The sequence below is a fragment of the Podarcis pityusensis genome, assembly GCF_964106645.2.
Source record: "Podarcis pityusensis genome assembly, chromosome: 10".
NCBI lineage: Eukaryota > Metazoa > Chordata > Lepidosauria > Squamata > Lacertidae > Podarcis > Podarcis pityusensis.
In genome coordinates this window covers 30,059,647-30,082,560 of record NC_138035.1, presented here as the reverse complement: position 1 = coordinate 30,082,560, position 22,914 = coordinate 30,059,647, and the positions used below count along the sequence as shown (strand labels likewise).

The 22,914-nt window shown below is 45.7% G+C and overlaps 1 protein-coding gene across 3 annotated transcripts in view; it reads right to left on the bottom strand.

Annotated features, from left to right (window-relative positions):
- Positions 1-22,914, bottom strand: part of TRIOBP (TRIO and F-actin binding protein) — a 60,875-nt gene that overhangs the window by 1,286 nt on the left and 36,675 nt on the right. For 2 of the 3 annotated variants that reach the window (XM_080971420.1, XM_080971419.1), the window contains exons 9-20: positions 19,006-19,062; positions 18,384-18,452; positions 13,408-13,497; positions 12,320-12,429; positions 10,164-10,722; positions 8,279-8,374; positions 6,834-6,981; positions 5,594-5,705; positions 4,275-4,434; positions 2,779-2,892; positions 1,883-1,969; positions 629-827 (exon numbers count right to left, since the gene is read on the bottom strand). In XM_080971420.1, coding sequence (XP_080827546.1) covers positions 666-827; positions 1,883-1,969; positions 2,779-2,892; positions 4,275-4,434; positions 5,594-5,705; positions 6,834-6,981; positions 8,279-8,374; positions 10,164-10,722; positions 12,320-12,429; positions 13,408-13,497; positions 18,384-18,452; positions 19,006-19,062 — 1,764 coding nt within the window. In that variant the 3' untranslated portion in view covers positions 629-665. The remainder of the gene's footprint in view (positions 1-628; positions 828-1,882; positions 1,970-2,778; positions 2,893-4,274; positions 4,435-5,593; positions 5,706-6,833; positions 6,982-8,278; positions 8,375-10,163; positions 10,723-12,319; positions 12,430-13,407; positions 13,498-18,383; positions 18,453-19,005; positions 19,063-22,914) is intronic. The other variant, XM_080971421.1, reaches the window with a different exon arrangement.

Sequence of the window (22,914 nt, the reverse complement as noted above, 5' to 3'; positions counted from 1 at the left end):
ATGCATGTTGGCTGAGGCTGATAGCAGTTGGAGTCCAAAGGAAAACTAGAGAGGGGAAAACATTGTGCTACTCTTCCTGCTGAGAACAAAGGAAGTGTTCACATCTTAATGTTGGTATTTTTGGATACCTGGGTCTCCCGAAGAATTCTGCAGGCCCATTCTGCGCTTATGCAGGGAGGGCAGCCTGCTGCTCTAGGCCTAGCTTAAAAAATACAATGAAAGTTGGCAATTCAGACCTGTGGCTAGTGCAATTTGTCCCTTCCCCTGGAGCCTGTTGGGCAACATGGAAAAGGGGGAGAGCAAAAAGGAATGGCCCCATCCATTTTTGGATATGAACCACCCTACTCACCTCTAGCATGTGTGCTGCCACATGATACAGCTACACACACACACACACACACACACACACACACACGAGAGAATGAAGGCAAGAAAATAGCACCCTCCTAGAACACTCTTCTTGAAGGAACAGCTTCACATTGTTTTATGGTAAGACTAGTTTTGATCATTGGCAAGCAGAAGGCAGAGGCACCATGTCCAATATAAGTGGCATCCCCCGGGCTGGAAGCAAACGTGGCCTCTCAAATCCTGTCCCTGCCTCTGCATCCTTGCTCGCTCATAGCTCCACCCGATGTTCCCTTGTCAGGCCTGATAGCTGCTCTCGTCTACTTGCCGATACTGTTGTGAAGCATCTCCTTCTCTTGCAGGGCTGCCATGGCCAGGCGCAGATGCTCCTTCAGCTGCTCAATCTCTCGCTCTGACCGCTGTTTGATGTGGTTCAGCTCCATGTAGACATCCTGGTATTTCCCTGAGGCAAACCTCTTATCCTGTAGGGCAAATCCACACGCTGATAATTGGTATCCAACCCAGAGTGAGACTCGGTTCAAATCCTATTCTCCAGGATCTCCTGCAGTCTACACACCAGGGATGTGGAACCAGATGTTGTTCAGACTCCAGCCCCCAGCTAGCAAGGCTAACCAACAGGGATGATGGGAGATGGAGTTCAACAACATCTGTCTGTGCTGTCCTCTCCAACAGTCTCATTAGCTGATAAACGGAAGTAGAAGATTTGGAACGGGAAGGGGATCTCAGACCTGAGGACCAAATGTGGCCCTCAATACTTTCCCCAGAAAACACCATCCACTCAAATGCTCTTGGCCCAGCTCTGCATTCAAATGCTTTTGGCCTGGCTGGAACGTGTCCTTGAAATGTGATCATGCTTTTTGCTTGCCAGGATGTAAGCATGTGTTTCTTTCTGTCTAAACCTCTGACACATACATGGCAGGAACACAGCCTACTGTTCAAAGTTGAGAATCTCCTCCATTGCTCTACCTACTTTTTGCCTCTAGCCCTGCCTACCATCTGGTTAACCACTGTGAGAAGATGGGCCGTTGTCTGGTCCAGCAGGGCTATTCTTCTGAAAAGCTGCGGTTCTTTCCCATTTTCCCAAAGTCTATGCCTTCAGCTTCCTCTGGCCCTCGATGGTCCAGAAAGGATGGAAGCAAGGAAATGAGTCTAGGGGAGACTTATTCTGACCTAACTTAAGAAGCTGCCTTAAGAGCCAGACCATCTAGCTTAGTACTGTCTGTACTGAGTGGCAGTGGATCTCCAAGATTTCAGATGGGACTCTTCCAGCCCTCCTTGGAGATGCCAAGAATTGAACCTGGAACTTTCTGCATGAAAGCAGATGCTCTACAAAGCAGACTGATGTTGCAGGTGGGAATCGCACAGTGACAGCAGCATCAGGGTACCAAACAACACCACACAGAAGTCAGCATACAGAGTACAACTAACTCTGTCCCTTCCTGCAGGACTTGAGCAAAGGAGGGGCTCTGCCTTTTCCCGGCTGACAAGTGAACCTGACTTGCTCCCAGGAATCTACCTTTTGCATCATTTGGAGTTCGTCCCTAAGACACCGGATTTCTTGCTTCAGGTACAGAAGTTCGTTCTCCTTCACTCGCAGCAGCACCTGCAGAGAAGAGCAGAAGGGGAGAGGTAAGGAAATGGGTTGAAAACTTGCTGAGGGCACAGGTAAAATAGGTTTCCTAATCCCCTTGGGAGAATAAGCAACAATAGCTAGGTTGCTCAAGTGTCCCATATAGCATATTTGCAAAATGGCTTCTGGTACGAAGCAGAAGATCAGAACACACACACACGTTTTCATGAATGGGCCAAGTGGTCGTCTAAGAGTGCAGCTACATTCAGCAAGTCATCCATCTTGAGCAACAACAATTGGGCCTCATCACAAGCTTCTTCAAATAACTACTTCACAGCCTATGGCAGCTTTCCTATTGCAAACTGCTTTGATTTTTTTAATGATGTGGTATATAAATGTTTTTATAAATAAAACATATAACTCTTTGCTACTTCATCATGGTATTGCTTGAGTATGAAAAGCTTCACCGTCTTTACAGTGCTCACAACCGCCATCTTTTTACAGACTGGGCTGCCCTAAGATTACTCAGGAAGCCCAAAGCCAACGGTCACTCACACAAAGTCAGACAATATCCACTGTCCTCCATATCAAAATCACTCTCCTTAGTTGCTGTACTCTGTGTTTTATCTGCTTTACAACCATTCCAAGCACAGTTCTCACAGGCAACTGCACAAACGTTTCCCCTTTCCAGCCTTTGATATCTACTCCTTTCCAAACTGATTACTCTTCTCCTGAGACTTTGAAAGCAGCAAGCTCTCAGATATAAGCAGCGTTTCATATCTGAGACACTTGGCGCACAATGGGCATTGAACCAGGTTATAAAAAGAAACAAGAGTCCTTACCTCCAGCTCACAAGAGTTCCTCTCGTTGTTGTGTGAAGCACCATCACGTGAGCCTTGGGCTGCAATGAATGCTCGTAGTTGCCCAATTTCCTCCGATAGGCGCCTCTGTAACTCCTGGGGACAAGGAGCGGAAGAATCAGGCTTCATTTATCTGTTGCTCTTAAACAGGCAGATACTTGGCATCTTACAAAGCCTGTCTTTCCAGGGATCCTCAATGGAAATGGTCAAATCCTAAATGCCTCCAGCTTTAAAATATGCCCCCTGCACAAGAATCCTATGAATTGGCCATCATCATACTCACAGCTGTTGCCAACACCAGTCAGTAGCATGAACCACCACCAGCAGCTCAATAGGAATTTTAGGTCATCGCTGTAAGCCTGACTATCATGGCTACCAATTCGTTTCTGGTCTCCACCCAAAGTGCTGGTTTTGACCTATAAAGCCTTAGGACCCTAAAACCTCAAGGACTGCCCCTCCCCACATGAATGAGCCCAGATCCTGTGGATAGTCATCAGAGGCCCTTTTCCGTGTGTCTCATCTAAGGGAAGGGCAGAGAATGGCCACAAAAAATTGTGCCTTTTTGGTGGTCTTCCCACCAATATTTGTGGAACACTCTCCCCAGGGAAACTTGCCTAGTACTATCATTGTCAGTTTTTAGGTGCCAGACTAAGGGGTTGGTTAGTTATTTTTGTATAGGGAAATTATTTAATGTTTGATGTTTTATTGTGTCTTTATATTTTATTGGAAGCAAAAAAAATTTATCATCATCATCCCAGGCCTTTGGGAATGAAGTTAGCTTCTACTGCAGCACTCATATTTTTGTGTGGTGACAGTCTTCCTCGTGTTGCTGGATGCCCATTTTAGGACTTTTTTCTTTTGGCTTTTAATTCATTGATTTTATCTGTTTATATTTTATATTGTGCAGTTGCTTTGATACATTTTCATATAAAGCAATTAATAAATGCAATTAATGAAAATACAGTAATGAAATTAATGAAAATCACCATCGTTATTATAATTTATCATTTATACCCCACCCATGTGGCTGGGTTTTCACAACCACTCTGGGCAGTTTCCAACAAAATATTTAAAATACAATAAAACATCAGACATTAATAAAATTCCCTAAACAGGACTGCCTTCAGATGTCTTCTAAAAGTCAGATAGTTGTTTATTTCCTTGACATCTGGTGGGAGGGCGTTCCACAGGGCGGGTGCCACTACTGAGAAGGCCCTCTGCCTGGTTCCCTGTAACTTCGCTTCTCGCGGTGAAGGTAAATAATGATGAAGATGAAGAAGATATTCTCTTCCACACCAACTTTCTTCTTCCCAATTCCCACCCTTGGATCAGGTGTGGGAAACCTTCGGCCTTTCCAATGTTGCTGAGCAATAATTCCCATCATCCCCAGCAACTGCTAGGTCTGATGGAAGTTGTAGTTCAGCAACATCTGGCGGTCCAAAGGTCCTCCACTCCTGTCTACGCAGAAAGCCACTCGCCTGGTTTTGCCGCAGCAACTCCTTTCCCTCCTGTTGGCAGTGCTGCAGCATAAGCTCCTGCTCTTCTGCCTTCTGCACAAGGCCTCCAATCTCCAGGCACTTCTGGGAATACTGCTCTGAAAGCACCTGCAGCTCCCTCTTCAGGGACTCGACGTCAGACCTGCAGCAGAGGTAAAAAAAAAAAAAAATGCTGTTGCCAAGAGCTGTCATCCCATCCCAGGGCTCTTCTACAAACACGGCTGACTTCCCCGTCTCTGATGGTCTCTTCTGCCATCACTGGTATCCAAGGGTTCCCCTTGTGGGCTGCACAAGCTGCCCCTTGACCAGAGAACAAAGGTGCTAGATGACAGGTGGGATTGGTCATGACTCTGCACAAATGACCATTGATTACAACATCATTGTAATCCAGTGAAAACGGATAGCATCTATTATACAACAGCACTTTGGCTTAAGATAGCTGCATGCTCAGAAACACTAAAAGCTGGACAGAGACAGTATTCAGGGCAGTTTCCTAACCTAATCTGATTTCCAGTGTATCTTGGGATAAGAGAGTGTCCCAAACCGAGCCGTATGTGTTGCTTCAGGAGAAGGGCTCTTATCGACTTCCCTGAATCACTTTTTGCTTAGTGGGGATATGGTAGTTAAAAGAAAAGACACCGACAGTTTTAGGTGGTAGTTTTGTATCCCAAGCCAAATTCAAATGTGCCTCAAGGTGGGAAAATGTCCCAAAATAAAACCATTTGTGGTGTGTCAGATGAAGGGTTCTAATCTGTTTTTCCTGGATTGGTTTTTCTTGGAAAAACCACATGGGACTTAAAAAACCCAAAAAACAACCCATTACATTAATATTATCAAAAAAGCACCCCAATAGTAAACATCAAAAGTCTCCATTACTATTTTCTTCTTCAGGTGTCTTTCATTTACATAACCAAAATGCTAAATTGTTAAGTGTCTGAAACTTTGTGACAGTGTTTACTACCATGGAGGTGACAATTATTGCTGGAGATTTATTTCTATGTAAATTCTGAAATGTAAAGTGACCCCAGGCTGGATTTCCACCCACATTTATGCCGAAGAGCTGCAAGTTGGGCAAAAGATCCCAGCACTGGACTAGATGACCCTCCCTTTCAACTCTACAATTCTATGATTCTGTGATTAGTTATCAGGATCCCACAATCCACCCCCCACCCCTCCTTTTCATCAGACCCAACGATGTTGCAAGCTGCACTTGGGAATAGACAACCCTTCCCTCCTCTCTAAACTCAGGGACACTATTCCAAGTTCAGAATGGATGCCGAAGAGCCATTGCAGTTACTTACTGATGCTGCCGCCGGAGTGTGTCGGTGTCTAAACCACCCTTCTGGAAGCTGCGGGTCCTGCCCAGTTCTTTATTCAGCTCTTCCCTGTGTGCCTTCTTCAGTGCTTCAATTGCTAGAGGGAAAGGAAATTGGAAAAATGGGCAAAAGAAAACAGAAGCCGGGGAAGACACGCGAGATGTGCTGAAGTAGAAACTACAATGCACTTTAATGCTTCCTAGCTAAATGGGAGAAGCCAAGCCTTCTTGGGGAAGGGACAGGGCTCAGTGGGGACACAGCACAAGCTTTAAATTCAATCTCTGCCATCTCGCCAGTTTAAACAACAGTAGCAACTGAGCAGGCAGCAGGCAACAAGGAAGATCCTTTGTGCAAGAACCTGGAGAGATTCTGCCAGTCAAAATAGACAACAGTGGGTTAGATAGACCAATGGTCTGTCTCAGTAGAAGTAAGCCTCATATGTACACAAAACACCCATTATCCTATTCCATGTGTCAGAGAAGATGCTTGAAATGTCTGTACAATATGCATAAACGCACATACACATATGTATATAGACATGGCATGTGTCCTGGTGATATCAAATTATGTACCACCTTTCTAAGGAGCCTTAAATGACGGAAAAGACAGTCATCCCCCAGCCTGCATTCTACTATGCTGTGCAGTAGGTTAGATTGAGGGTGGTTGGCTGGCCCAAACTCATCCAATGGGCTTCATATCCAAGCAGGGATTTAGAACTGGATTTCCCCAATGCTAGGGCAGGAAATGGAAGGACAGATCCTGAAGCTGAGACTCCAATACTTTGGCCACCTCATGAGAAGAGAAGACTCCCTGGAAAAGACCCTGATGTTGGGAAAATTGGAGGGCGCAAGGAGAAGGGGACGACAGAGGACGAGATGGCTGGACAGTGTTCTTGAAGCTACCAGCATGAGTTTGACCAAATTGCGGGAGGCAGTGGAAGACAGGAGTGCCTGGCGTGCTCTGGTCCATGGGGTCACGAAGAGTCGGACATGACTAAACAACTAAACAACAACAACAACAACAACAAGGGTCTGTCTGCACTACACATTTAAAGCAGTATCATGCCACTTGAAACAGTCACGGTTTCTCCCAAAGAATCCTGGGAGCTGTAGTCTGTTAAAGCTGCCAGGAATTGTTAGGAGACCGAAGGGACCGCTCTAATGACCATATCTTAGCTAGGCCAAGGTGCACATCCAGCAACCCAAGAACACACAGTAGCTCCTACCTGCCGCTGTAGCAGCTGCCTCCTCAGACAGAAGCCGCTCCTTCTCTTGCCGCAACCGCTCCATCTCCTGCTGGTGATGCCGCTGCAGTTCTGTCATAACCTGTTGATGGGAAGTCTCCATCTCTGCTAAACTGCGCTCACATGCCTCCTGCCAGGGAGATCAGGAGTTGGGGGTGGCGGGGGCGAGAGGAGAGGAGGAGAGAATGAAATGCTGCAGGCAGCCTGACTGCGAGACTTAAATGGGGGGAAATCTAGGGTGAACAAAGGCTGAGCTTGGCAAACCAAGCCATGGACCCCGATTCAAGAGACATTTCAGGTGCTTAAAAGACAGCTGGCTCAGTGGCTATGTATACCCAACTTTTCCCTATAAGTAGCAGCAGCAGCAGCAGCAGCAGCAGCTGTAGTCATCATGATGTCATCCTACACTTCTCCCCATTGTTCAGGGATGGGGAACTTGCAGCCCTGCAAATGATGTCACGCTCCATGTCCCTTCAGCCCAAGCCATCATGGCCAAGGATCAGGGATGATGGGAGTTATAGTTCAGTGGCATCTGGAGGGCAATAAGGTTCTCCACTCCGGCCAGAGCTAGTTGCATGTCTTGAACACACACACACACACGGTGAAATGGAAATATTCAGAAGTGCCTTTCCCTCTCATGCTTATATCTTGGGTTGCCACATGGGGGCATCCGAAGAGCAAATGATCGCAAAAGAATGGTAGAGATCCCCCACCACAGACACTCTATACTAGATGGAGTTGTATGACCGTTTGTTTATAAAAACCACATCACAAATGGGAAGAAATGTATTAAAAACACAAAAGCGGGGCAAAACTGATCCTTTATAGGGCTTACGGTTCATTACATGAAGACTGCAAACCAGTTCTCAATATTTCGTCCCACGCTTTAATTTATGTACCAACAATTTTTAAAATGTAGTGTGCAAATATAAGTATTTTACACTTGTTTCTTGAGTTTGATTTGCACGACATAGAACACAGCAGATGGCTGCAATCATATGGCAACTCGCTTCAGGGGCCAAGAGTGCAATAAATACTTTCAGTGTTAGCTAAACTTGCCGCTCTTCCCTCCAGACCTACGCTTTGCTTATTTTTGGTGCATAAATAGACCAACAAAGGTGATGCATAAGGACAGGCCAAGATCAGGCTCTCTTCTGATCTTTCCTAAAGCAGACTGCCCTGGCCATGCATTAGGCAGGGAGGTCTTTGCATACAACAGTTATAAATAATTAGCATTGATTACAGATGGGTCTGATTGTGGTTGCTATGGCAGCAATAAGCTATATTAAGTGCAAGCAAATGAGGTTGACTCCGCACCCTCCCCCCCCCAGTCCTTGCTTCCCTGCCCTTATGGCATGAGCTTGGTGGGGAGGAGAGAAAATGAAAAGCTGGCAGATTCAGATCACCACACTAGGCTATTTTGTTACCTGAGAGATGTAGCCTCGGGGTGTGTGCCCATCTCGGTGAGGTTTTGCTTCACTGTGGGCACGCAAGGACTCCAGCTGTGACCTCAGAACCTGGACCTGTGTAGGGAAAAAAATGAGGTCTAACCATACTGAAGGATTTCTTCAAATCAACATGCTGCACTAACCTCTGTCTGCCCTTATCCAGCCCCCACCTGCCTGCCATCTTGCCAGTTTAAGGGGTGGGTACTGCCTGGCAGCTTTGCCCTTCTCCTTAGTCTCCACAGTGCTCCTTGCAGGACCTAACAGGGAGGAGGAGGGAGGATAAAGCTGGAATCAGTGGGCTCTGCCTGTCATTGGCTTTGGCGCCCCCTACTGCCTGTCTCCTTGCCTGCCACCCTACCAATCTCAAGGGACACCAGCCACCACTGCTCTTTGCAACAAGGCAATATACACTCAGAACAGAGAGAGGCCGAGGCACCCAGAGCAGGGTTAGAAATTAGCTTTTTGCGACTGGCGAGGGTCCAACTGCAACTGTGTGGAGATCTCTGGATGCTGGGTTGGCAACTGACATCTGGCTGGTCTCTCCAGCTTTCCTAAGCAGGCAAACAGAAGAGCTAATTTACTGCATTTAAATCCCACCTTTTTCTCCAAGGAATACATGGTTCACCCTGTTCCTCAGTTAATCCCTACAACAGGCATGTCCAAAGTCCACTTTGGGGGCCTAATCCGGCCCGCCGGTTGGTTTAATCTGGCCCCTGGGGCAGTTTATATCCTAAAAAAAGCTCAAAAACTTCGGTCGGCCCTCACACATGTTCACTTCATCAAATCTGGCCCTCTTTGAGAAAAGTCTGGACACCCCTGTTAAGAGGCTGTGAGTTGCCCAAGGTCACCTAGTGAGCTTCATAACTGAGTGGGGAATTGAACCCTGATCTCCCAGGTCTTATTAAACACTACACTACCCTGGCTTCCTAGAGTACTTCTGCTATGGAGCAGCTATATAAAATAAGTAGGAAAATTAACATGGGGAAAAGCCACATGTCATTTAGAGAAGGATCTGAAATATTTTCCTGGAGCTTGAATTTGTTTTATTCTGGATTGTTTTATTTGATGTTTTAATGTGTTGTAAACCGTTTTGAGATTACCCGCCCTTTAAAATATAAAGCGATATAGAAATGAAATAAATAATAATACTAGCAGTAATTTTTAAAAATCTCATTTTATGAGACCACTGTAAACAGATTAAAACATTAGCAGGATTTTAATCTCACTTGTAATGTAACAAACACAAAATATAGATTATGAAATAATATGCAGTTGAAAATGTTGACAATAGGACCCATGGAGGGGATGGGGAGTAAGTCTACAGGAAACCAGGCAGAGGGCCTTCTCAGTAGTGGCGCCCGCCCTGTGGAACACCCTCCCATCAGATGTCAAAGAGATAAACCTGACATTTAGAAGACATCTGAAGGCAGCCCTGTTTAGGGAAGTTTTTAAATATGTGACTTTTTAATGTATTTTCAATCTTTGCTGGAAGCCGCCCAGAGTAGCTGGGGAAACCCAGCCAGATGGGTGGGGTACAAATAAATTATTATTATTATTATTATTATTATTATTATTATTATTATTCAGAGAAATCTCTTTATAGGGATATGCATTTGGTATTGTTATAAATTTATATTCGTAGAATCAAATAAAACAATTAAAATAAATAAATAAATAAATAAAATCTCATTGCAAAAAAAAGAAAAAGGCACCAAGACAAACCAAGGTTTAAGGTGCCATTGGGCGATTAGCTTACATACCTGAATTTCTAAGACTGACACAAAATATGAAACAAGCCTGCGAAAAAAAGGAAACAGCACTCTCTTCTTGAAAATGATTAAGGCCACGCCATGACTAACCGTACCTCTTTCTCCAGCGCCTCGTTTGCACCCTCGTGGGCTCCTTTGCCCTGGTTCAGCAGTGCCATCAGGGGCACCCGCTTGGATTCCTTCAGGGGCAAGCGCTCCAGCTCCTGCCACTTCTTCTCTATCTCTTCGCTCAGCCGAGTCCTCTGGGCTTCGGAGAGGGGGCCCCCCGGAGCCTCGTGGCCTCCTGCTTTAGGGCAGACGTCCCCTGCCAGGCCATCTGTCTGCAGGACCCCAGTGGCCGGAGACTCAAACCACTTCCGCCTTTCCTCGGAGCGGAGAGCCAGGTCCCTCTCCAGCTCCTCGCGCTTGGCCACGCCCTCCGTGGCTCTCGCGCTCCCTCTTGTCCATTGCGGAGATCCGTGGCCCACGGGCCCCTGCTGCAAGGGCGACAGCTCCACGTAGTCAAAAGCGTGGCGCGGCCCATCTGCTCTCCTGCTGCTGCCACTCCTGGTTACCGCCTCAGACCCTGTGCTTGGCCGCTGCTCCTCTGTCCTGAGGGAGCTCTTGGGGGATCCATAGCTGCGGAAGGAATTCTCCTTATTGCTGTCAGATAGCCTAGAATCAGGAGGAGAGGTGAGAATGGCACAGGCAAGCATCGCGAAAGCGGGCCAAACAAAATTCTCCCCAATCCTGTTATGTAGTCATGCCCAGACCAGGGAACAGCCCAAGTGCGGTTAGCCCTGCTACATCATGCGATGACACAAAAGGATTTATTTTTGTGGCTGCAGGATCAGGCCAAAGACCCATTGAGCCCAGCATCCTGTCTAGGCCTATTGCACAGCTGTCAACTTTTCCCTTTTCTTGCAAGGAATCCTATTCGGAATAAGGGAATTTCCCTTAAAAAAGGGAAAAGGTGGCAGCTATGGCCTATTGATATATCGCCCAGGACAAGTATGAGAGGCAGACCATGACAGAGGCTTCACCTGGCAGTATATTGGCAGCTGTTATAACTTGTTCCTCCCTCAGCTACTTTAAGCTGCTCTGTGGAAGCATGGACAGCTACGTGCTTCTCAGCGGAGCAATTGAAAGAAGCCTCTGGCTTGTGCGAGCCAGAGGTAGGGCGAGAGCAGTTTAATGCTCAGCTGGGGGGTGGGGGGAGGGAGTCTACGTGGCCCCCAGCTCAGCAGCGCCAGTTCCCTCCATGCCAAGTGCTCGGGATGGAGGGAATCTCTCCGCCCCCCAGCCCTGGTTATAAGTTGCATCGTCCCCGGCCCCACGAGGCGCTGAAGTGAAACTGCGTTAGCTCCCTCGAACAGCAGCAGTTTCAACCTGACGCCTTAAGGGCCGGGGTCAATGCAGCTTGTTGTGTCAACATTGCAGTGTATCGCCAGATCGCGATGTCTGACGGGTGATAACATCGTGATGTTGAAAACCCAGCATTGCCCATCCCTAATCCTGTTCTTACAGAGGCCTGCCAGATTCCACAGGCTTGGCATGGAGGAAGTCCCAGGTTCAAGCGCCTGAATCTCCAATCAGGACTGTGAGAGACCTCTGCCTGATACCCTGGCGAGCGACTGATGGTTACTGTAGCTTCCTAACTCTGTAAAAACTCTCTGCCAGACTCTTTAGCATCACAGTTCTACCACGTTTGTTCTGAACGTGGCCTTCAGAACTCCCCACCCAAAGGATATGAGTATTAACCTACCATCAGAACTACCAAAAGAGAACTTGTGCGTGGTTCTTTGCTTGTTTGGCCCAAGAGGTCATTACTGCCCACCAGCCCCTAAGCAGCGGCTAATGATTTGCTGCAACAAGCAACTTTAATCGCAGGAGTAATATCAGATAGCTTATCTGTGACACAGGGTAACACACTGAGCGACTGCAATGGCCAAAGGAACAAAACTAGATTTATTGAAACAAGTGTTCTTGGCTAGTTCTCATGTATTTTTGGAGAGAGAGAAAAATGATGAGCATTTGTTTCTTGCCTAATGTCAAGCCAGTGCTCTGATCCGTTTCCTGCCAGTGTGGCAGGAGGAGGAGAGGACCCATTTGAGCACCACGCACCAACCCCCTCAATCATCCCCAGTAAGCCACAGTTTGTTTAACTTTGGCTTACTGTTTCATACAAATCAGACCAATTAATAAATCAGGAAAACGGATCAAAATTGCTGTGCTGTCAGAGACAAGGGGGGAAATATCTGAAGGTGCCTACTTTGTGACATCCGGCACACTGGCAGGGCGTATACTTTTCCTCAGAGCTTCTATCCAGTTCCGCCGGATTCCCGATGTCATCGCAGACAATGTAAAGACACCATCTTTAGTCTGAAAGGGAAAAACCGGACAAAGAACATGTACTCTCCCTCAAATACAGCAAAGAGATCTGAAGATGCAATGCAAGGCTTCATTGCCACTGAACCCTTCAAGCATATCTGGCAAACATATCTATTTCCACAGAGCCTAAAAATGTGGGGCTTGGCTAAACAGGGCCTCATATATGCTCATCCCAATAGCAACTGCCAAGCCCCCCCCCCCGAGCTCCCCTTCCCTCCCCCACCACATTATTATTATTTTCAATTGAGTTGTTTTGGATTTAGGAGGGTTGCCTAATTTTTTGGCCTGGTGCCATTGGTGATTCATGCATTTTGCCTGTTTGGAAGCCCTGAGCACGACCAGTTTTTCTTCCATGAACTGGGTATTTAATGGTACCCACAATTGTTTTCTTATATTTCCAAAATCTAAATAGGAGAGCCTTTTGAATTAAGTGAGACTTGAGTCCAAGAATCTTTGGCCCAAGACTCTTTGGTCTCACTTTCTACATATAAATTACAGACACTTAATAAGACGATGGTCCCTGACTCTGCTCCACCTTCTCCTTTCTGGCTGCAGGTGTTCCTGTTCCATGAGATTGAATGCATCCATTAGAAAAGAGAGCTCACTGAAGCTGGCAGCAGGCAGCCCTCTCCAAACATCCCCAGGGGCACTTGCCACCTGGAAGTGTGTCCATGGGCTGTGGTACCTCTTCCTTATCTCGAGGAGCAACGTTATCAATCAAGAATTGGGCCAATAAGAATAGAAGAAGCCCCTTGCCACTCAACCACCCAACATATGCGCCCTGGTGTTAGAATGAAGAACTTGTACACTATATAATCAAGGACTGAAGTGAACTGCAGGCAGAAATATCTACCCCACCTCCGCACTTCAAACAACATGGTTATTGCAGCAGTATCTAATAATCTAAAATACGCATAGGCCAGATGGCCTTTTTGCTCCATCCAGACTCTATGGGTTCTAAGCACTCACGTGTATCTGGAAGCCATAGTTCCGCTGCACTGCATATTCTGTCACGTCGGTGCAAGAGCGAAGGTCAATCTCTCCATCCAGTTCATCGGCCTAAATGACCACCAGACCATCAGCTTAAACAAGGAACCTCACTTAATAGCATCACCACCACCAACAACAAAAAGCATGCATGTACATGTACACACACACACACACACACACACACACACACTGCACTTGTCTATCACATCCTATCTACTTTCCTCCAATATTTTCCCCATACCCCACAGACCTGACATTATTAAAATTCTAGTTTACTAATCCTCTTCAGTTCCCCTTCATGGATCACTGCCTTGCCGTGGCGAAGGGGCTTGAATAACTCAGAGAAGCTATGAGCTATGCCGTGCAGGGCCACCCAAGATGGACAGGTCATAGTGGAGAGTTTTGACCAAACATGATCCACCTGGAGCAAGAACCGGCAAGCCACTCCAGTATCCCTGCCAAGAAAACTCCATGGACAAAGACAAATGGCATATAAAAGTTATGACGCTGGAAGATGAGCCCCTCGGGTCGGAAGGCGTCCAACATGCTACTGAGGAAGAGCGGAGGACAAGTACAAGTAGATCCAGAGCTGATGAAGCGGCTGGGCCAAAGCCGAAAGGACGCTCAGTTGCAGATATGCCTGGAAGTGAAAGGAAAGTCCAATGCTGTAAAGCAAAATATTGCATAGGAACCTGGAATGTAAGAACCATGAACCTTGGTAAGTTGGATGTGGTCAAAAATGAGATGGCAAGAATAAATATTGACATCCTGGGCATCAGTGAACTAAAATGGACGGGAATGGGCGAATTCAGTTCGGATGACCATCATATCTACTACTGTGGGCAAGAATCCCGTAAAAGAAATGGAGTGGCCCTCATAGTCAACAAAAGAGTGGCGAAAGCTGTACTGGGATGCAATCTCAAAAATGATAGAATGATCTCGATACGAATCCAAGGCAGACCTTTTAACATCACAGTAATTCAAGTTTATGCACCAACCACTGGTGCTGAAGAAACTGAAATTGACCAATTCTATGAAGACTTACAACACCTTATAGAAATGACACCAAAGAAGGATGTTCTTCTCATTACAGGGGATTGGAATGCTAAAGTAGGGAGTCAAGAGATAAAAGGAACAACTGGCAAGTTTGGCCTTGGAGTTCAAAATGAAGCAGGGCAAAGGCTAATAGAGTTCTGCCAAGAGAACAAGCTGGTCATCACAAACACTCTTTTCCAACAACACAAGAGACGACTCTACACATGGACATCACCAGATGGGCAGCATCGAAATCAGATTGATTATATTCTCTGCAGCCAAAGATGGAGAAGCTCTATACAGTCAGCAAAAACAAGACCTGGAGCTGACTGTTGCTCAGATCATCAGCTTCTTATAGCAAAATTCAAGCTTAAACTGAAGAAAGTAGGAAAAACCACTGGGCCGGTAAGATACAATCTAAGTCAAATCCCTTATGAATACACAGTGGAAGTGAGGAACAGGTTTAAGGATTTAGATTTGGTGGACAGAGTGCCTGAAGAACTATGGATGGAGCTCGTAACATTATACAGGAGGCAGCAACTAAAACCATCCCAATGAAAAGGAAATGCAAGAAAGCAAAGTGGCTGTCCAACGAGGCCTTACAAATAGCGGGGGAGAGAAGGCAAGCAAAGTGCGAGGGAGATAGTGAAAGATACAGGAAATTGAATGCAGATTTCCAAAGAATAGCAAGGAGAGACAAGAAGGCCTTCTTAAACGAGCAATGCAAAGAAATAGAGGAAAACAAGAGAATGGGAAAAACCAGAGATCTGTTCAAGAAAATTGGAGATATGAAAGGAACATTTCGTACAAAGATTACCATAATAAAAGACAAAAGTGGAAAGGACCTAACAGAAGCAGAAGACATCAAGAAGAGGTGGCAAGAATACACAGAGAAACTATACCAGAAAAAAAATGGATGGCTCGTACACCCCAGGTAGTGTGGTTGCTGACCTTGAGCCAGACATCCTGGAGAGCGAAGTCAAATGGGCCTCAGAAAGCACTGCTAATAACAAGGCTAGTGGAAGTGATGATATTCCAGCTGAACTATTTAAAATTTTAAACGATGATGCTGTGAAGGTGCTACACTCAATATGCCAGCAAGTTTGGAAAACTCAGCAGTGGCCAGAGGATTGGAGAAGATCAGTCTACATCCCAATCCCAAAGAAGGGCAGTGCCAAAGAATGCTCCAACTACCACACAATTGCACTCATTTCACACGCTAGCAAGGTTATGCTTAAAATTCTTCAAGGCAGGCTTAAGCAGTATGTGGGCCGAGAACTCCCAGAAGTGCAAGCTAGATTTCGAAGGGGCAGAGGAACCAGAGACCAAATTGCAAACATGCGCTGGATTATGGAGAAAGCTAGAGAGTTCCAGAAAGACATCTACTTCTGCTTCATTGACTATGCAAAAGCCTTTGACTGTGTTGACCACAGCAAACTATGGCAAGTTCTTAAAGAAATGGGAGTGCCTGATCACCTCATCTGTCTCCTGAGAAATCTTGATGTGGGACAAGAAGCTACAGTTAGAACTGGATATGGAACAACTGATTGGTTCAAAATTGGGAAAGGAGTACGACAAGGCTGTATATTGTCTCCCTGCTTATTTAACTTATATGCAGAATTCATCATGCGAAAGGCTGGGCTGGATGAATCCCAAGCTAGAATTAAGATCGCTAGAAGAAATATCAACAACCTCAGATATGCAGATGACACAACCTTGATGGCAGAAAGTGAGGAGGAATTAAAGAACCTTTTAATGAGGGTGAAAGAGGAGAGCGCCAAATATGGTCTGAAGCTCAACATCAAAAAAACGAAGCTCATGGCCACTGGTCCCATGACCTCCTGGCAAATAGAAGGGGAAGAAATGGAGGTAGTGAGAGATTTTACTTTCTTGGGCTCCATGATTACTGCAGATGGTGACAGCAGTCATGAAATTAAAAGACGCCTGCTCCTTGGGAGAAAGGCGATGGCAAACTTAGACAGTATCTTAAAAAGCAGAGACATCACCTTGCCAACAAAGGTCCGTATAGTTAAAGCCATGGTTTTCCCAGTAGTGATGTATGGAAGTGAGAGCTGGACCATCAAGAAGGCTGATCGCCGAAAAATTGATGCTTTTGAATTATGGTGCTGGAGGAGACTCTTGAGAGTCCCATGGACTGCAAGAAGATCAAACGTATCCATTCTTAAGGAAATCAGCCCTGAGTGCTCACTGGAAGGACAGATCCTGAAGCTGAGGCTCCAATACTTTGGCCACCTCATGAGAAGAGAAGACTCCCTGGAAAAGACCCTGATGTTGGGAAAGATGGAGGGCACAAGGAGAAGGGGACGACAGAGGACAAGATGGCTGGACAGTGTTCTCGAAGCTACCAGCATGAGTTTGACCAAACTGCGGGAGGCAGTGGAAGACAGGAGTGCCTGGCGTGCTCTGGTCCATGGGATCACGAAGAGTCGGACATGACTAAACGACTAAACAACAACAACAATCTTCCTCAGTTAACAGAAAATAGGATACAGGATTCCCAGTTTCCACTCTGCCCTTACAAGCTGTGTCCCATGCACACTTTTGCTTGCCCCCCCCCCGCCACAAATAATAATGTCCAACAAGCAGAAACTGTAACAAAGTGTTGCAGTGTGATGTTTCAGAATTCCAGCCATTCCCACTCTCACCCCTCCAGTTTTCTATTTTTAGACCAACAGTCAGCATTGGGGTGAGCACTGAGCATGCTCAGTCCTCCTTGAGCTGGTTTGGGTTCCACCCCCTCCAAGATTCTTGCACTTTTGCAAAACTGATTTCCCCCAAGCCTACCAGTGCCTCCCCTGTGTACATCTGCACCATACATTTACAGCAGAACCCCCTCACTTTAAACAGCCATGTCTTCCTGCAAACCATCCTGGGAACTGAAGATAGTTAAGGGTGCTGAGAATTGTTAGGAGACCCCATTTCCCCCTTAGAGGGCTACAATTCTCCAAGTTCCCAAGGAAGGGGGATTCATCGTTAAGCCACTGTATTAATATCGGGCAGCACCTTCACTGTACTCTTTCTGGCTGCTGCAAAAAACATTTTTGTTTAAGAAAACCTATCCAGACAATGTAAAATATGTGTTTCAATCAGGTTTTTAGCTGATCGGTGATTCTGATTACATTTTGAATGTTTTAAATCACTGCTTTGAATAGTTTCTTACTTGTAGTACTATAAACTGCTTGGAGGTTTTATTACAATAAAGTGGAATCTAAATCTTGTGAAACAAATTTAGGGCATCCTCCCATCAGATGTCAAGGACATAAACAACTACAGTTGTACCTCTGAAGTTGAATGGAATCCCTTCTGGAAGTCTATTCGACTTTCAAAACATTCAGAAACCAAGGTGCGGCTTCCGATTGGCTGCAGGAAGCTCCTGCAGCCAATCAGAAGCCGCGTTGGACATTCGGGTTCCAAAGAATGTTCGCAAACCGCAACTCTTACTTCCAGGTTTGCGGCGTTCAGGAGCCAAAACGTTTGACTCGCAAGGTTTTCGGGATCTAAGGTACGACTGTACCTGACTTTTAGAAGACATCTGGAGGCAGCCCTGTTTAGGGAGGTTTTTAAGGATTGATGTTTTTAGATATGTTGTAAGCCGCCCAGAGTGGCTTATGTTGTAAGCCGCCCAGATGGGTGGGGTATTATTAATTATTATTATTATTATTATTATTATTATTATTATACAAACACATGGTGCAGCCAGGACTTGTGCTTGTGTGGTGCTGTGTGGGCTACACAAGGAACAGCACTCACAACCTGAAAATTGGAAACAAGAGGTAATAATGGCATGCTGTGCTTTTAACAAAGAACACCCGTAAATTTCTCTCCATCGCTGTGCAAGTCCCGTCCCCCCCCCCCCCCCCTTGCAGGAGAGGTCATGCAGGCCAGGAAGCTTTTCTTACCTCCTCAGCATTGGAGTCCCTGTAATACCTCAGGCTCGAGTCTGTCAACACAAACCAATGCTTCGTCCACTGCAGACAGAACCATTAAAAAGGGGAAGGAAAAGGGGGAGGGCAAGACAAGAGGGGAGAGCTAAATTAAAACGTCGACGGAAGTGCACAGCGTTCATTGACCTTTCAAACTTGCACTCAATAAAAAAAGAAGAAGGTGCCAAACTCAACTCTGACCACTCCATCTGCTCAGGAGACACCTCCCTTCCAGCGTTTATTCAATGAGATGTAGGGCAGAGATTGACAGGAAACGTGCAACAGGGGTTGTGGAATACACAAAGCATGCTAGGTAAAAGTAGCAGTAAGAATGCCTAGTCTTGGGGTTCCCAGGTTCTCAGCTGTGCATCCATTTCATTCCAAAAAGGAATTCTGCAAGGTTGCTCCAGAGAGGTTCGTTTTCTGTACATTTATTGGCTTGTTTTTAAAATCCAGAGAGATTTTCACGCACCAGGCACAAGAAAAGTTTCCGAGAAACAGCACATTCAACCATGAAGGGAAGTCAAAAGCAACAGTCATCCCTGCTGCTTGTTGGGGAGGAGGGAGAAGAGGAATACACTTATTTCTTTGGACCTACCTCTCCTGGCTCCTCCAATATGGACATCCATCCCTTCTTGAAATTGAGAAGATCCGGCTGGAAAGAGGGAGGGGAAAACACACAGAGACATTTATGAAACGGCATGAGATTGAAGACAAACGTAGACGTCTGCAAGAAATCTGTATGTCTGAGATCTAGCGATACCTGAACAAAAAAATAAAGACTTTCTTTTTATTCTAGCAGGCGTTATCACTGAATTCTGATTTTATAGTCTGTATATGATGAAAATAATGGGCTGAGTTTCTGTATACCATGCATACGCAATTGTAATTAAGATGGATTAAATGGTTGAAATAAATATCTGGAAAACTGGAGCGTAGAAAGATAACACTTGTGGCAATTAGAAGAATCAAGTTCTACGCTTACTTGTAACGAGCAGAGGAGGTGTCTGGCTAGTCTCTGGTTGTGCAAAAATGAAAATGATACATTTCCCCAACCTGCTGGCCTGCAGAAGGTTTGGAGTAGAATTCTCTGGTCCCTGACTATTGAGCATGCTGGCTGGGGCTGATGCGAGGCCAAAACATCTGCAGATCAAGGAAGGCAGGATCAGACAGACCCTTAAGCTGATTCAGGAAGTTTTTTAAAAAAGAGAGGCACCCCAGACTTTTTACTATGCCCCTGGTTAAAGCACTCCAAAAGAGAAAATTCAAGCTAGATCTAATTTGCCTAGCCCCAATAACTATTACAGTTCAGCACTCCAGGGATTTCTGTTCTTTGGAGAGGAGCAATTATCCCCAGCAAACATGGTGCAATGGTTAGAGTGTCTGACTAGGACCTGAGAGATCAGGGTTCAAATCCCCACTCAGCCATGAAGCTCACTGGGTGACCTTGGGCCAGGCACTGTTTTGCGGCCTAATCTACCTAACAGGGTTCTTGTGAAAACCATATATGCCAACTTAAAGCTCACTGGAGGAAAATTGGGATATAAATGCAATAATAAATAATTGCACAATCTTAAGCTTGCCATTAATTGATGCTACTGTGAGATTTTTGTGTGTGTGAAGCATTTTTATTTTAACCACACTGTATTTTCCTGAAGCCAAAACATATATATTTATCTGGTTCTTTGGGTTTTGTTTCAAAAACCCACAATGCTGAGTGTATATACACATACATAAACAGTGAATTAGCCTCCTGATTCAATCAGATAGCACACACCATCTAACAATTTCTTTTGTAAGCAGCACGCCAGGAACAGAGAAACAGGAGACACCAGATTTAAATTACGTATTCCTTAGGGATGCTGCTAAATTATTTCAGTTCAGATTTTGAGTGACACTTATAGCATCACTGTAGTACCGAATCATAGAATCTTAGAGTTGAAAGGGATGCCAGGGGTCATCTAGTCCACCCCCCTTCTATAGGGGAATCTCAACTAAAGCATCCCTGACATCCAACCTCTGCTTAAAAACCTCCAAGGAAGGAGAGCCCACGACTTCCCGAGGGAGTCTGCTCCACTGCTGAACAGTATAAAAACTCACAGCTGCTCATTTGTGCAAGTAATTCTGGCTGCCCCCCAATGATTTCCTCAGCCATAATGAGTATTGTGTCAAGTTGAGAGACATGATTTGAAGAAACGGACAGACCATTTCCTATCATTAGCTTTCCTTCAGAAATTGCATCTTTTCATTATTAACTAGAATCCTTACCATGAAGTAGAAAGACTGGGTTCTGTTTTGTTTGTGAAAATGAAAAAAGAATCCAAAGCGTATTTTCATCAGCTTTCGTTTGAACAAGCAAACAAGCGTTCGTTTTGTCATGTCCACACAAGAGAGGAGTAAACATACAATATATTAAAATTACTTGCCCAAGGCTATGGAACAAGTCAGATCTGAGATTAAAAGCACTTTTCTTGAAGCGCAAGGGAGGTTTCTCCGATGAGCAACCTGCCCCCCCACTTTCCACCATCACCCCATCTGCTGGCAAAGGCCTTGTGCACAGTCAACAGAAACAGGGTGGATGCCATGCGAAATCAAAGCCAAAATGCCACACACTCATTCTCACCAAAGGCTGCTACAGCCGAACCAGTTTTGCCTCCCAGTTCAGAACAGCTGACATAGAGCAACATTCATCCCTCTTGCTTCACAAAATCAAACATGGGCATAGCTCCCACCCACACAGCACACACACAATAAAAATCCGGAGAAAACAATTAAATATTTGGACGCACTGCTTACTATAAATATCAAGGTGGAACGGTATCAAAAGCAGCAGGCTAGATACAGCCCCATTCACAAGCAAAATGTACCCCCACTACACACAAACACCTTCCTATCTTGCCTCTCCTCCGATCCTCTTGGATTTTGGTACTTTTCAGAACCGTTTCAACTTTGCTAATGACACTGCCTGCCTTGCAGAGGTTTCATTTACTCTGCTTCCCCATTCTGCCCACATAGCTCCAGATAGATCCGTTCCTAGTGAGGCAGGGAAGACCTGCTTTTCCTCAAAACCCAAGCTTTTCAAATTGGGGGTGCCTCAGGCCCAGTCTGAACACAAGCGAGTAGGTGGAAGTATATCTGGATTCTATAATACTGAGGCTTCAAGATGGGTTTCCATGCTGTAGCGAGACCAGACGGCTGCCTCTCTCCACCCCTGAAATGGGAAAAGCAGAAGGGGACGTATCCATACCAGAGAGTCATCTGCATCAAGATGGCCATTCACAGGAAAGCTGTCCAGCCAACGTGCCACATCCTGCCACATCCTCCACACCTGGGAAGAAGGTAAGAGTGGGAAGCAGCTCAGCAGCTCCTTCCAGGTGGGTGCTCAGAGTTCCCTGCAGTTTTCCTAAGAAAGCATCCGTCAGGATGGCCAGGTGATTTTGCAAACCCAGCTCAGCGAAACTTTCCCTGCTTTCATCTCCCAAGGCTGAGTTCTTGGGTTACACCCAAGGTTATGGCAGGCAGGCTCAAAGCACGGAGGAGTCCCGGCCCGCCCCAAACGGTACAACCGGATTGGACACGGGGCAGGGCCACCTGTTGCTACAACTGCCATTCCCAGCCTATCGCTGCCCAGGCTGGGCTGGGGTGTCCGATTGCAGGGACTGAATGTCAACAGGAAGGAGGGGAAAGAAAAGCCACATGGAAACCAGAGCCAGGTGACCCAGGCTCCTTCACTCTGCACCTCCAGGATTGCTAAACACCCCAGGGAGGAGGCAGGGGACGCAAAGTCAACAAATGGGACTGTGCGGTCCTCACGTCCTCACTGCTTCATGCTCAAACCACCCTTTCTCTGCCGAGGTACAGTCGCACCTCTGCCCATCCGTACAGAAGGATTTAAAGCTCTCAAGCCCAGAAGAATGTTTAACTTTTAAACGGGATCGGACGTTGTTTGTTCCACTTTATTGTTTTGCAACTTGTTAAGTTGCCACAGAATGATCTCTACCTTTTAGAAGTCAGGATTATTATTATTAACATTTTAATGTCATTCTGTTATTGTTACGTTATCCTGTGTCTTCTTTTGTTTCTTCCCTCCCCCTTTACTATTTACTTTACTGTAAAAATGTATAATAAAATTTAAAAATAATAAAAGAGTTGTTATTATTTAACAACAACAACAACAATAATAATGCACCCAAGATGACGACACAAAGTGGAGCATACACCAAATTTGGCAGATCCTTCCTCCTGGAGCAAGTGTAGAAGGAAAACTTGCATTCAATAGTGATATTTTTAATTTTGTCTTGAATGCATACAGTAGCTTTTGTTCAGGTATGCAGGCAGTCTCCAAGAGAGATCTCGTTGCATTGTCTTTTACCCATTTCCAGGCACCCCTTTAAGGCCACATTCAAACCATACATTGAAAGCACGATGATACCACTTTAAACAGTTGTGGCTTCCTCCAAATAATTCTGGGGACTGTAGTTTGTTAAGGGTGCTGAGAGTTGTTAGA